General features: G+C 39.1%; 1 protein-coding gene across 15 annotated transcripts in view; it reads right to left on the bottom strand.

Annotated features, from left to right (window-relative positions):
* SCUBE1 (signal peptide, CUB domain and EGF like domain containing 1) overlaps positions 1-16,016 on the bottom strand; it is a 308,473-nt gene that overhangs the window by 121,810 nt on the left and 170,647 nt on the right. For 10 of the 15 annotated variants that reach the window (XM_039547805.1, XM_039547812.1, XM_039547728.1 and 7 more), the window contains 2 exons: positions 14,057-14,173; positions 11,014-11,103 (listed from right to left, as the gene is read on the bottom strand). The exons of 2 other annotated variants lie outside the window; for them this stretch is intronic. In XM_039547805.1, coding sequence (XP_039403739.1) covers positions 11,014-11,103; positions 14,057-14,173 — 207 coding nt within the window. The remainder of the gene's footprint in view (positions 1-11,013; positions 11,104-14,056; positions 14,174-16,016) is intronic. 3 more of the 15 variants (XM_039547762.1, XM_039547778.1, XM_039547798.1) reach the window with 1 other exon arrangement.

The following is a 16,016-nucleotide window of genomic DNA, read 5'->3' as shown; positions in this document are numbered from 1 at the left end:
AAGACCCTTTCCAACCACTAGGACTCACTTATTGTCCATCTAAATACCAAACAGTTAGAAGGTTAACGTCTATAGACCACAAGACTTAACACATTGGGCCAAGTTCATCCCTCTTACAGCTGAAATGAGTTCATTTTGAGTCACCATTGTACATGGTACATTCTAATTTGTAGCGATTTTTCATATTTTTAGAGATGAGGCAGGACTGAGATCCCACAGGCAACCCAGGACAACTTGCTTTACCTGTGAGCTACCTAGACAAGTTAATCACTGGTGTAAATGCACTGATCTCAGTGGTATTGCATTAAGGATGAATTTGGACCCTTGACTTTATAGGAACCATATTGCAATATTCTGTGAAGAACAACCTATAGGGCTATGTTCAAGACATAGTCATCACAGATGCAGACAATTTGTGCTGTCACTTTTCAGGGTATAATCACATATTAAAAATGGATTGTGATAGTGCAATGAAGAGCAGCTAAAAGAAGCTGGAACAAAGAAGGGAATAGTTAAGGACTATGTCCAGTTGGGAATGGGACTGAGGTGAAACAGATTTGTTTTCATTAGTTCATTGCATCAGCTAAAAAGAAGATGAAGTAAATTAAATGCTTTGAAAATACAGCAGAATTATCAGAAGAAAATCCCTCTCTACCCACTGACCTTTCCAACTTGTGTTATGGAAAGAACTTTCAAGCTGGACACCAACCATTCCATTCACGTGTCTTTTTAAAAAAATAAATCCCAATTTGCTTCCAAATAAACAGCCCTTAATACACTCAAAGTGCTCCCTATGTAGATAAAATCTGATGGTAGTGGTTGGTTGTTGTAATACACAGATATCATTAGTGATTTTGCATCACTGAGAGAGGGATTTTCTAGAGTGTGTGTATATCCCTCAAAGTCTTTCTGAGCCTGTGAGGAAGTTTTAAAGAGCAGTACTCTGTGTGTGTGTGTGTGTGTGTGTGTGTGTGTGTGTGTGTGTGTGTGTGTGTGTGTGTGTGTGTGTGTGTGTGTGTGTGTGTGTGTGAGAGAGAGAAACTCTAATGGTAGAGGATTATCATTTTCCATTATGCTGATGAAAGAATGAGTTCCCAAAGCTCTTATTACAACTTTGTAAGTGGTTTCTTACAGTGAAAGGAGGGATCTTTGCAGCAAAGTGTGTACATTATGGGAGTAGTTCTGGGTATGACTACAATTTTGCAAAGTGATACTTGAGGAGCGCTGAGTGCTATGTGATTGATTAGCTTTCTAAAGCCCTGGAACTGCTTTTGTTGTCTAAAGATATCACCTGAAACAAACAATATAAAACTCATAAGACTGAGATTCTCATAATGCAAAAGATACACCAAATGCTGTGTCAGCTATAACTGGTGTCTATTTTTTAGGGAAATAGCCTAATATTTTGCTTGAAGGAGAGAAAAATCAACCCTTATGGAAAAGGATGAATGCCTACAGGGTTTGTGTAGAAAATAAGTGGGTTATCATAGAAATTATTCTTGAAAACCAACATAATTTAATAGAGAATGTCATTTCTATAGAACTATTGAACCAATGTTTAGAATTCTTTAGCAGAGCAATATTTTACTGTTAAATTTTGCACTGTAATTGGAAATATGTATATATATATGTACACATTCTACACACATATACACACATTCTACAGTTTTTTAGAGTAGTTCCTATACAACTTTATTGAGAATCTGATTCTTCTCCCATTGAGATCAGTAGCGAAACAATACATTATGTGTAGACTCAGGCTCTTGATTTCTGTAGAACCCAGTAGGTTTCATCCTTATGACATGAGTCCAACAGAGGTATTGGGAGGAACATCTGAGTTGGTGAGCATGGGAGGCAGCCTCCCTAGCCATTTCCTGTAGAGAAGACCTGACACAGCAGGGAAAAGGGGCAGACCACCACTTCAGTGAAGCCATCTGCTCCGAGGGTGAGGCAGCGGGAATGTGTAGCTCAACAGGATCTGCTGCCACAAGTAAGAAGAACCCTTACTAAAAGGGTATGAACTGTTCTGAGGTTGGAGCAGGTTGTTCTTTCAATCAGAATTGGTTCCGCCATCCCTAATTATAATATATGCCAAAGACTGAAGGTCAATTCATTTACAGCCCATGTAACTTTACTTTCCAAAAGACAATTTGTTACACAACTTTTTTTTTTTTAAAGACTGTATGAAAGTCCCAAATGTAATAGGCTCCCGTGGGGCTTGTTGCTGTCCAAGGACACTGATCAGGGTTGTGCCTCATTCTGAAAAGGAATGGAAGAGGAGAACTTAAGGGGACGGGGAGTCCCTTAGAAGAAGATCTTTTCCTTAAATACTCCAAACCGATTTTGAGTGGTCAAACTGTATAGGGGTGTGTGTGTGTGTGTGTGTGTATGTGTGTGCGCGCACGTACGTACATACAGGGCACGAAACTGAGTTTTGAACCAGAAGAGAGATCAGTGTAGCGGAGAGGGAGAGGCAATAGTGGATCTAAACCAGTTTTCCTCACCTAGATCCTAAGGCTGGCCAAGGGCCACAATGACCTTAGTGCAAGTTAGAACAGCCTAAAAAGCAGCCTCTAACTTGAGCCAGCTTGTAATGGCCCAAAGGCCATGACCCCAATAGGATCTATTGGTGCTGGAACCATTTTTATAGTGGGAGTGCTGAAGGCGGAAACCATGTATTTGGATTGTTACTACTTCAAGCCAGGGGGTGCGGCGGCCCTCCTAGTTTCAGCACCTATGACAGGATCATTAGAATGCAGTGCACTCTGGCCTTGCATCCAACACATATCCTACACCTGGAGGGTCAAAAGGAGCTAACAGAGAGCTAGTTTTATGCCAGCCCAAGGATTCCTTCATGGAGAAGAAATTCTCAGATGCTCATTTAGAGGCACTTTAAGGTCCCTTAATGAGCACTGTGTCATCAGTTGCCGTTGCATGGGCCAGTATCTGGCTAATAATGTCCTGAGCCCAATCCTGTCTCACACTATAATCTGTACAAGATTTGTACAATACAGCTGGCGGAGTACAATAATTTCTGGTCAGAGTGATAGTCTTAAATTCAGTTGTCTATCAGAGCAAAGGTTCACATGTACAACCTGCATACCAGTCCTTGTCATAGAAAAACAAGCATTCACTCTTAATCCAACTGTCTATACGTTAGCTTGTGTAAAACACAGACCAACATTAGTGTGCTTGTGAGACAAATTATTCCCAAATGAGTGAAGATTAAAGCCACATCTGAAAGGAAACTAAATGCATGTGCAATTTATACAGAGTACTAAAAGGCATTTTAAAGTTTGCAGAGAGCATTTGTTGTCATAATGCTGCCTCCTCCTTTCTTGCCATTTTTCTTTCCTTTCTGCCTTGATTCTTAGTAGATTTATGTCAGACAGAGCTGACTTAAGAGAAGCCAGTAGGAAGGCCTGCATTTGTGGGCAGAGAAAGGAATATGTGAGTGGGTAACATTTGAAATTAGGAATTTGGTTTTTTAGGTCTTAAAGTGGAATGTCAAGGGGTTGGAGGTTTTTGCGTGTATGTACAGACAGACAGACAGAGACACACACATTTTGTGAGGATATGAAAAATAATAGAGTATTTTTTGACACAATATGCACCAAATCCTCTCAGATTGGCTAATTTTAAGAATCCACAATTAATCTGTGTTAACCAAGGGTTATCAAAGTAAAATTGTGTGGTACTAATGTAACTGTTGAGAAGAACTACAAGATGACAACTAGAAACGGAATTTATATGATGTAGAAGGCTAATACTTGGAATCAAATCATAGTTAAGGTTACAAGTGAGAAGAAGCCTGGTGGTTTTATCTTAATCCTTATTTATAGTCTCATAAAGTTCAGCCAATGGACAGTCTCTCCACAGGAAAGAACGATAGTTGTGATGAACTGAGTTACAGTGGGAGAGGCTGGCAGAGTACCTACCTGTAGTGTGCCTTACTCAGCTATTTGTCCCTCATTTTCAAGAGTACTAAAATTAATTCTCAAAATTACAGACAGAAAGAGGAAAAAGGCTGTCTTAAGCCTTCTTATCAAGGGGCAGAATACTAATTAAGACTGACATGTAATGTGAAGTCAAAGTGGCTACAACTTCTAGTGACAACAAATACAAGTGGTGCACTTGTGAAGGGTGCTGGAAGAGACATAGTAAATCCTAGAGAGCACCTTAAAATGTCCAGGCCAGTGGGCTTGTCAGATCTGAGGCTGACTGGCCAGTTACCTGACTGATAGATTGCAGGGGTGTTCAGAACCTGTGATCCATGGCTTGGACAGAACCTGTGACAGAGATACTTCCATCCTACATCCAACTATGTGGGCATCACTGATGGAAAGCCACCAGATTATGCAGGCACCCCATATTCCCCCAGCACCTCTGCTGAACACAGTGGGGAAGGCTCCTTTGCTAAACATATACTGCACTCTGGACACACCACTAGCAGCCTGCTGCTCCAGATGGGGCCAGATGTGGATTTGGGCACGGAAATGCTGGCAATGTCTGCCACTGTGCCACTTGTTTGCAGTGGGCAGTATTTATATTTTGTTAAGAATAGGAGAGTTCCATCTTACCTATTATTAATACCTCAGAATTGTTCTTCTCAGAACATATCCACCTACCAATCCAAAAACTGCTGGATATTGGCCATGTCCAATAGAAATTATAAGCAAATGAACATTGACCATGACCCTTTATGAGACAGGGAGATGCTCAGAACTCTAAAAGAAAGTTTTCCTGTTTGGAATTAACCCTGATGAGATGGAAGAAAATAAAGGGGAGGGGGAAACTCAAAGGAGGGACCCCAGGATTTGCAAATAGTTATTTTATGAGATTAAATTCTGAAGAGATATGAATTTTCTAGTAAGACAAAACTATACTATTCTCATACAAATCACCTTGTATCAATCCTGTAGCATTAGGGAAGTAGCAAACAGAAGAAGAATATGAGGAAGGGAACAGTACTAACATGTAATCACATGATTAGAAGAACAAGAAATTGGATGAATTACATACACACGGAATGAAAAATGTTAGATGGGAAGGAGAACCTGCAGGATCAGGAAACCAATGGTTAAATTTAGCACTGTTCCCTCCCTCATACTCATCTTTTGCTCTTTACTTCCCAGCAGTTTCAGGACTGGCAAAAGATTATTTGTATGAAAATGAGAGGAGGATCCCACTTCCACCGTCTATTATTTGGTGAAAATGTGGAGAGACAACAAGGCTACAGCCTTGGAGATCTGCTCCTAGAAAGGCCTGTTTCTCTGCCTTGGGAGTTGCTACAGATCTAATGAAGCACATCGGAGATGCTGGTGATGTTTTATGAACATTAGAGGATTCCCTAGTGCAGGGGTCGGCAACCTTTCAGAAGTGCGGTGCCGAGTCTTCATTTATTCACTCTAATTTAAGGTTTCGCGTGCTGCTAATATATTTTAACATTTTTAGAAATTTTCTTTCTATAAGTCTATAATACATAACTAAAATATTGTTGTATGTAAAGTAAATAAGATTTTTAAAATGTTTAAGAAGCTTCATTTAAAATTAAATTAAAATGCAGAGCCCACTGGACTGGTGGCCAGTACCTGGGCAGTGTGAGTGCCACTGAGAATCAGCTTGCGTGCCGCCTTCGGCACACATGCCATAGGTTGCCTACCTCTGCCCTAGTGGCTGTTCTGGTAATCTGGAACCTTTTGACCTTTTTATTATAACTGATGAAGAGAGCTTCTTACCACTTCTTAAAGGAGAAGTTCTATTTAAGTAGACCTTGAGGGGTCTGAACACAACTAGGAAATGTAGAATCATCTCCTTCTGACAGGATGGATTGGGGAAGAGGATCATCTGACATAATATAGAAAAGCGAATTGACATTTGGTACTGGTAATGATTCTGGAGAAGGCTGGAGACCTAACCATCAAGCAAAGGATTGGAGAAAAAGGGTCAGTAGAGGAAATAGCACCCATTTCACCAACTCTATGAGCCGAAGTGGGTGATAATAATGGAGACTAATGGCTTGTCTGTGCTGCCCTGCAGTTTGGACGACAGTGGTGTGAACAGCAGCGTTCACCTAAGGGCTGCAGAATTACATTAGTGCAAACTATGGATCTTTAATTTCATGCCCACATTGTCTACATGGGAGCAGTTACAGCACAGCACTTTAGTCCGTGCTGCAATTCACACCCCCATAGTCCAAATTGCAGGACAATGTAGACATACTCTAAGTATCAGATAGTAAAGGAAAACTGACCGCAAAGAATTCAAGGAGAATTTTGGTTACACAGGTAAGAACTGAGTTGAGGTTCCTTGTGGCAATTAATCTCAATGATGTATATCAAACATTTTGTTGATTGAAGGAAAGAAGAAATATTAGAGTGTACAGCAGAGATGTTTGGTCTTGTGAGATTGAATGCTCCCAAGCCAAATAATTGTCATGTAAGAGTTGTAACTCAAGCCCTGTTTTAAATCATTCAGTAGGACAGAGGACAGAGTTGAGGTACATATCTGAAGAGGCACTATTGGCAGAAAGTGACCCAGGCATTTTGGTAGGCCTTGACTGCACCAGAAAATGAAGCATCTTAGAGGAATAGTTGAAAATCTGAAGCATTAGCCTGTCAATCTCCATGCTGCTAGGGACAGGAAAGTCAGGATCAGGGATCCGCTAGCAGAAGATTGATCAGCTGAGGCAGGATGTACAGTTCTGTGATATTCCTTCTGAGGCTAGTAAGGAACCTGCCAAATTTTCTGGGAGATAAACAGAAGATGTGGGCATTGGGGAGGGTGAACATATTTTTAAGAGCACAGCCAAGGCAGAAAAGATTCACATTTCAAGATAAGGGATCATTGTTTCCGGAGCAATACAGAGTCAGAAATGTATTAGGTAAATGGATGTGAAATAGTATGATGGTTTCTTCCTAAGTGGATATGATCCAGATGATTTCTAACACAGAGTGAGGAGCTCCTGGTGCCTCCCTAGTGATTTATAGAGACAGTTGCTGTCTGATTCTTGCATTCTGTCAGGATATCTGACATGAAGATGCGAGATATGATGTGTTGAAGACCCTAGCCCACAGTCCTGAATTCAGGAAGCTGATGCCTCATCAGGCTTTCCATGTGAACCAGAGGCCCTAGCATAATTGGTTTCCCATATGTGCATCCCATACCCTGAGACTAGCCTCTATCATAATCCTTAGTACATTAGGATATGACATTATTTTGCCTTTGGAGGTTAGTCATGATGAGTCACTAGCGGAGAGATCTTTGGACACCAAAGGGCTGAGGAATATGATAATGGGAGAACTCCTTCTGGTCATCCCAGACCAATAGCAGGAACACCCCTAGAGTTCTGTTATGGAGCAGTGCCAATTGGATTGTGCCCACCAATGCAACCATTAACTCCAGGAGAGGAAGGGCTTCTGATTGAGAGATCCTGGCTCAGCAAACAATCTCAGACAACTCTATGATGTCTCTTCTCCCCAATTCTAGTAATAAGCCCATGCTTCTGCTCATAAAAAATCCTGTGACACAGATGAATGAGGTTTGGAGTGTACACCAAGGAGTTCTTTTCTCAGTTTACAACAATGCTATGGATTTGTAGTACACAGAAGTCTTGATGGAGATAAAGGACATAGGACATCCACCTCATGAAATATTTGTATCCCCTCTTCATGTTGAGTGGCCCAGATCCAGGTCGGAGTGAAGAAATTTTCAGTGAACTGGATGAATAGGAATGTGGAGATATGCCTCCTTTAAGTTCACAGAGCAGAGAAAGTCATTCAGTGAAACTTCCTGAATGATGAGGACAGGAATCTCCATTCAGAACCTGGTAGTCCTCACTGAGGGGACACAGGAGTGAAGGGGTAGGTGGGGGGATATAAAGGATGGTTCAAACACCTTTGGTCCTCTTAGACATTATGAAAAACTGTGGGAAAACTCCTAGCGACAGGCTGAATTGCCCTGAAGATGAGTAGATTGCAGATAGGATCTTCTAAAACAATCTCTTGTCTGCCCTCCAGGGTATAGAGAAAAATATATGTAGCAGGGAAAGAGAATTCTATCAGATTCCCTCTTCATAATGTCTAGCCATTAGAGGGTGACATATAGTCGTACTGTGTTAGTCTGAATTACAGAAGAACCTAATCTATGTTGCTTCTGAAAGGTAGTGTAGCAAATGTATGAGACCTAATTCTATTATAGTGGAGGCCAGGAATCTATTCCCAGCTCTGCCTGAAGTGACCTTGTGAAAGCTCTCAGTTATCTGCGAAATGGTTAATGAAATTGCTCCAGATAGCAGTATAAAGCCTTGGTTTACAATAAGGGTTGTGAAGGAAACAGAAATATTAACAGTAGTCAATGGAAGAGCTGGGACTTGAAATGGTGGTCTCTGGGCTTGCAGTTTAGTGCACCTTTCTCTAAACACAGGGCACTGTGGGAGGATCTCCCCCCTTCCTTCCCTTAAATCACATGAAAGTTGGAGCTTTTCCTGTCTTCACAAGATTGCCTGCAGCAGGGGTCAAAATCACAATAATAAATTTGTGAGAATTGGAAACACTGAGTACTTTCTATAAGGAAAGTTTGAAAAGTCCCAGAAGAGACAATGGCACTGCAGGCCTTTTGGAAAATTCATTAACTTTGAAAATGCATTAGAATACTATCAATGCCAATCAGAGGTTCCCTGTGTACCAGAAATTGGATCAGAAGCTGCCGCTGCCCCCCTTTCAGATTTGATTTCAGTAGCTATTCAATTTTAATTGACAACTTTCCTAAGGATTCCATAGTCCAGCTACTGCATATATTTCACATCTTGTCCAATATATTTTAATAGAGGAGTTTTTGAATGTTTCTGACCACTTAAATGACCAGTTGGATTGTTAACCCCTTGCCTCCACCCACATACTACTAAATGTTAATGGGAGCCTGATATATTTAATAAGTATATTGGTAACCATAAGTTTTTTTATTCTGTTTTCTTTTACTCTAGTCAACAGTGTGACCTTTTTTTGGCCAATAGTATGGATTGTTTTTCAGCTTTGATGATCATGCTGGTCACTTCTGGATAGCAGAAGGTCCAACAGCAATTAGAGTATGTGTGCTCTAATTTTCAAAAGGGCCTAAGGAAGCTACGTACACAATTTGTGCTTTCAATGGTCATGGGTGCCTAATTCCTTCTTTGAAATCCCTGCCCAAACTATTAACTGTGCCCTTACAATGCTGGATGATCTATACCAGTGGTTTTCAACCAGGGTCTACAGACCATGTCTAAGGAATCTGTGAAAGGTTGTCATTTCCATAGAACAGTGGTTTTCAACCAGTGATCCAGGGACCTCTGGGGGTCCACAGACTATGTCTAAGATTTCTAAAGGTGTCCGCACCTCCATCTGAAATTTTTAGGGGTCCTCAAATGAAAAAAAGCTGAAAACCACTGATCTATACACTAACTTATGCAAATCTAAACTGGTTTGTGGTTATTCAATTTACTATTATACAATAAATTACACCTATGGATTGCCTGCTAGATCATTTCATTTCAAACTTTTACTGCACTGCAAACCTGTAGAAACTCCAGTGGCAATAGGGGAGCAGATAGCTGAGGGATTCCATAATAGGATACAAAGTATTTTACCTACATATAACCATTTACTACCATTTTAGATTGACAATGGCAAAGCCATTACCATCTGATGGCTGTTTGTTGCCCTATGTGAAATGAATTGATGGCATCAAACCTGTTCAAAGTGGACAGGTATCAAAATAGCATCAAAACCACTAACAACAATTGGAACAATTATCCTAGTTATCAAGGATTAAATTAGCATAGAAACTGAACAGTCCTCTTGTCCTCTAGAAATCGTTCTTCCAGCTCAGGACTCAGGTTCACAGACAGTGCTGAACCTATGAAGTGATCAGCACCTTTTAGGATTGGGCTCATAATTGCCAGGGAACTGACAGGAAGCTTGTATTGCCAGTTCATATGCTATACCTCTTCTATGGATAAATAAAGAACTCCAAGTTCAAAGACTGGCAATCTGGCACTTTTCACCCATATTAAATACACTTAAAATCTAGTGAGGCTGATCAAAACTGAAAATACAGTCTGACCAACTGACTGGATTTCTCCAAAGTAGCAGTACAGTTCAGTAATCCATACTCTCCAATGGCATTTGTTACGTGAAAAGGAATCTGGCAGAGATCCAGCCACCACGACCTTAAAAAATATCTCAGCAGGAAAAGCAACCAGATTGTTGATTCTATTCCCATACCATAGTCTCCTATGAAAACCAAAAATACAAGCTCCTTTTTATTTGCAAAAAGAACACCCTCATCAATGGTCATACGTATAATATGAACAAGACAGTTTATTAGATGCCTGAGCAATTGATTAGTATCAGAAGCAAAAGAATTATCTTGATTGTTCTTCTTCCACTCTTTAGCTTATAACAACCCACAGAAACAAACCATGTGTTAATCTTGAGAGAAGATCATATTAAAGCTCGCTAATCACAATAGTTCGCAACATATCAATGCTAAGGAAATAAATCAATTTCTAGCAATAATATATACATTTCACTCAAAAATACTGCAAAAAATTTAACTAAGCACATATAGTAATTCATTTAACACCACATATGAAAAAGAGCATCATTTTATATCATCATCCACTTGTAAACTAAAGGCAGGTCTGACACATGAGATTTTATGTGAACCCTGGATCCACACATACATACACAAATCACACGTAAGAAGCAGTTTGCAAAAGGTAAGAAAAGTTAATGGCAAAAGTTTCTTTCTATGCAGAAGAAATTGAACATGAAATCTGCAGGGTTAGGGGAAAAAGCTTACAAATGAGAAATGAAATTGTATGATGGAAGATAAGAACGTTAAAAAAGGTGACCTCATAAACATAGACGAAATAAACTAAAAACAAAAACAAAAAAGCAAAAAAAAAAATCCATACACACACATACAGACAAAAGTGAGAGCACAACAAAGGAAGTGGAAGAAAAGTGTTACCCATAAGTAGCCGCCGTTTCACCCTCTTGTCCACATCAGCTACTGACGTGGCATTGTACTCAGAACTCTCAATTGCAGCCTCATCCTTCTCTAAAACACAAGTAAGGGACAAACATGGAGCAGTTGGTTAATCAAAAGCCCAATTTTCCGCTGCCTAAGACAGTTTCTTGGCATGGCACAACCAAAGCCAAGAAGCAAGCCATGAAAGCACTAAATCCCCGTTAGAGAGTTAATTCCACTTGAAACTCCAGAAAAAAATTAAAGGGTGCTTGGGACAGAAGGGAGAAGGAAGAAGAGGAGGAGGAATGATAAATGACAAAGTAATTAACCAGAAAACACACACAAAGCTTGTTTCCTACTAGAGAATGAGACAGCAAACAGGACTACCCCAGACAGATGTTAGTAATGGAAATTTAAATACAAGGGTTCTAGTTAAACAAACTATTAAAGACAAACTGTAAAGTGATTCAGGCTGATGGTGGGATCAGGATCTGAAAATGGCAGGCCGAGGACAAAGATGAGACAGACAGACAGAGCTAAAAGAATCCGGTGATGGAAGGGCATGGGTGCACCATAGTCGTGTACACATTGACAGAGTGTTTAAAAACCAAACAATGCATGCAAATTTAAAAAAAAGGAAAAACCCAAAACCAAAAAACGAACAACAAACCAAACAAACACAAAAAAGATCAATTTGGGCAGTGCTGGTTGCCTGCTTGTCTATGAAACACTACGAGCTAAACATTCAATGCTAGAAAAGATGTTGCAAGAACAGGGTTTAGTAATTTTATAAGCATGCAGTAAGCAAGATGATGTCAGCAAAGGTCATTTTGCAGATAGTTTCTGATATCCTATATGTAAGAGTTTAAATTCAGCATAACAAGGACTTTAGTTGAGTTATGCTTCATTAGAAATACATAGAAACAATCATTCACAAGGGAGGGAAGAGATGAGCAGTAAGTGAAATAAAAATAAAGGTTTCTCATACAGGAAAGCAATGGAGAAAGCAGCAGCTGGGTAAATAAAATGATTTATGCAGGGTGGGGGAGTTGCTTTATTTAAAAAGCCAAAACAAAATGCAAGTGGGGACTTTCACATGCAGCAAACATTAAAAAAAAAAAGTCAGGCAAACAAAGACAAAATGTGTTAGACAAAGGGTCAAAAAGTATTTATCTGGCATTGCAGAAGTTTGCATTCTTGCAGTGATGCCCAGAATATATACACCACTGAAGACAGCAAACAGTGGAATAATGGAAATGAGAAGGAGGAGGAGAAGGCGGCGGCTGGCAGGTTTTATCTGTGGCAACACTACATGGTTGAGTTGTAACGAGACGTTTTTAAACAAGTTCTAGATGGGATCAGGCTGCAATAGAGGCTTTTGTTTGAGATATTGTGGGTTTTTTTATTGTTCTGTAAATAATTAATGAACGTCAGTTATCAGACAAGACAGGCAATCAGGAACCATCACCAGAAAGCAGGAATAAAAATGTAAAAAATAAACAAAAATAAAAAAGTGTTCTAAAAGAAAGAACTACTCAGAGGGAGGAAAATCAACACAAGCAATAATATGTGACTTACATCACAGGACCAAAGAATGTAACATGGAGTTGTTTGTGTTACATTACAAAAATGAAAAATAATAGTAATAAAAAAAAGCCATGAGTGCAGTGTATACATCCTTTTGAACATGATGGACAAAATTAAACATCAACCTAAGGATATTAATGAACAGTGAACTCTTGGCAAATGGGAGCATCAAAAATTTATTTTATGTTCCTCAATAAAACCTGGTATTAGGGCCCTCAATCCTGCAAGCTCTCCCCACACGGAACTCCCATAGACTTCAGTAGGAGTTCCTTATGCAGAGGGACTGCAGGACTGAGACCACTATGTTAACAGAAAGTACTGATAGAGAGATCCGAACAGTCCAGGAATAGGTAGTGTATACAGCAAGACATGGTAACTGTTGTACCTTGATTACTTTTCCTTTTGTGAACGCTACAGCCCTGATCCTGTCATGAGATCTGTGCAATCGGACCCGTTTTCTTATGCTGAGCCCCATCTGAGGTGAATTCCATGCGCTGGCATAGGGGTTTGCCTATACAGATCTCGCTGCCTATGGGCCTGCTCTCAAGCTCACTGAAGTAATCTGAAAGATTTCCATTGACTTCAGTGGGTTGGGGATCAGGGCCTGTATGTTTTCAAATATGGAGAAGGGAGAAAGAAGCAGAACTTCCATCTAATTCTGAAAGTATTTAAGCTTATTTCCTACTTTTTGTATTACTTTATAAACTTTTGAAACAAACTAATCTATAACAATGCGAAGATGATGAAAACCATTATGCATTTTTAGGTTCTAAAGTTGAGAGTAAGAGTGTAAAAAAGGAACATAACCCCTGATTAAGTTATTGCAAAAAGTTCCTTTTTGTACAAAAATGGATAATATTATGCAAACAATGTACTCCGTAATAATAAATATTTGCATGGCATCACCCAGGATGCTTCACTTCCTGCTGGGCCATTTTCCCATTGACAGTCACACTGGATGCTTATTCACGATGAGTACTATTATTTTGCTATAAAACAAAAACAAAAAACCAGGAAAGAAAGCATATCATGGGTATTAAATTATCCCCAAATAGAATTTAAAAAATATTAGGATCAAATCCTACTCACCTTACTGATGTGAGTAGTCCCACTGAAATCAATGGACTGCTCATATGAGTAAAAAGGGGTAGAGTTGATACTTGATCCATAGTTATCTTTTGTGCTTTTCAATTTTAAAAGTTATTAAATTTGATTTATAAAAACAGAATTAAAATGACAAAGCAATGACAATGGGATATTTCACAGACAAACATTTACATAAAACAATCATAACTGTATCCTTCTAATCTCTTTGCAAAGATTGACCCTAACTGCTATGACCAAAACCTACTATTGCACACTCCTCTCAACAATAGTTTTAATCTCCTACCATCCACACACACCGATTCATTCTACCATATTACTAGTAAAAAGTGTGCTTTAGAGAGGTACTTACCGATGCATGTTCGGCCATCTGAGTGCAGGGCATACTTCTGATGACAACCACACACAGGACCAGTATCTGTGTCATCACAGGTGTGTTGGCAGCCTCCATTTCCATAGTTACAGGTTACTAGTTATGCCCAAAATATATGTGTATATATGAATACATAAATAAAATTATAATGAAACCAATTAGTTTTTGAGGGCCTTTTCAGAATACAGAAGATCAGTTACAAAGCAACACATTAGACAACATAACATTTTTATTTATGGGTATTTCCACTCTCCGGTCTTTGTCCCCTTTTTTCCTAACTAACCCCTCTCTCATCCATGTAATTAAAACCCCCTAGAATGTTGCACTTTTTAAATTCATTCTGTTTGGATTAGTTGTTTTAGCATGAATGACCAGCCAATTTCATCTCCTCCTAAAACACCATGGTTCATATCCATGATGTATATGGCATGAAGAAATAAGCAGTCTACTAATACAGACATATTTTCCAGTCGATAGATGGCATTTTTCTTCTCCTGCTGGGCTTCAATCCATAATTGGAGGAAGCAGTGATCCAGACCGCAAGAGCAAAAGTACATCAGTCTTGAAATCTATTCTTTCAAAAACTCTAATCCTCCCAGAATAGAAGAATGTTTCAAAATAAGATAGGAGACCCTTTTTCTTTTTTTAAAAGCCTTTTTCTGGGATTACAGTATATTGGCTTCAACTAGGAAGAAATCCATGGAGATTTCGCTATCACTTAAGTATATATTTACTAAAATTACTTGTAACAAAAAAGAAATTTTCGGAGACAAAATTCTCAAGGTGGGCAGAATTTAGCAATTTTAAAGAATTTCTAATAAAACAGATTTTGTCACAGGAGGGGATTTCATTTTTAACTCATAGGTGCTAGACAGCGTCATAGGACGCTGGCATTTCCCAAATACTAATCAGGTTTACAGTGGGCCTGATTGTCCTCCTGTTTTACACCATGTGCAGTCACACACCTGTGCAAAGTGCACACAAAATGAAACAACTGTAATCTGACAGAGTTTTCAACACACTTTCCTGTCATTATACACAGGTCCAAATGTCTATACCAGGGTCAAGATGGAGAAGGCTTTTTGTGTATGCATATACTGGACTATATATTTTTAAAAAGCATTGGGAAATCAAATGTCTAATTATTAACTTATATCATATGAATTATTTCAGAGGGTTTTGGCATGTCTAAATATTATGACAGTTTAAATTCTGAATCCTATTATCAAAGGGAGCTCTTTGGCACAAATATTTATTTCTAAGCCATCCTACACTGGCTCTAGAACCATAGAATTCTCTGCCATGTTACATTTAAATATCACCAGGATTTCCCTTGCTAGACAGAGAATTTATAAAGTATCCAAGCCGATAAGTTCCACAATTAGGTAAAGCCAAGATTTTTTTTAAAGGAACTTAAAGTGAGGCTCTCAAATCCATACTAAAACACCTCTCATTTTCAAAAGCGTGGAGCATCCTACAGATTCCATTAATCTCAATGATCTCACTTTACTAGCCTCTAAAAATGGAATATATCTGAATTTTCTGGTGTGTAATCACCTGCAAGCAGGAAGAAAAACTTCACTGTGTTTAATTATCAGAGGGATAAAACTAGAAATGGTCTTAAGCTGCATATTTTAGGCCAAGATTTAGGACACACAACTCTGATCTCAACGGGAGCTCAACACTTTTGAAAATTAGGCAGGTGTCTCAATACGTGAAGCCTAACTTCAGGCTATTTTTGAAATCTTGCTAGAAGACTTGCAAAAAGAGGGCCTGATTCTCTTCACATTCACCAGTTTTACATTGACTTCAGTGGAGTTACTTCTGATTCACACTGATGTGAGAAGAGAATCAAATCCACAATGAGAGAGATGCCTGGAATGGAGTCTTCCAATGTGCACAATAAAATGCATAACTGTGGAACTTGATTCTCATTCAC

This window comes from Mauremys reevesii, linkage group 1, assembly GCF_016161935.1.
Source record: "Mauremys reevesii isolate NIE-2019 linkage group 1, ASM1616193v1, whole genome shotgun sequence".
Lineage (NCBI taxonomy): Eukaryota > Metazoa > Chordata > Testudines > Geoemydidae > Mauremys > Mauremys reevesii.
The sequence above is the reverse complement of the archived record's forward strand: the minus strand, read 5'-3'. Positions and strand labels throughout refer to the sequence as shown.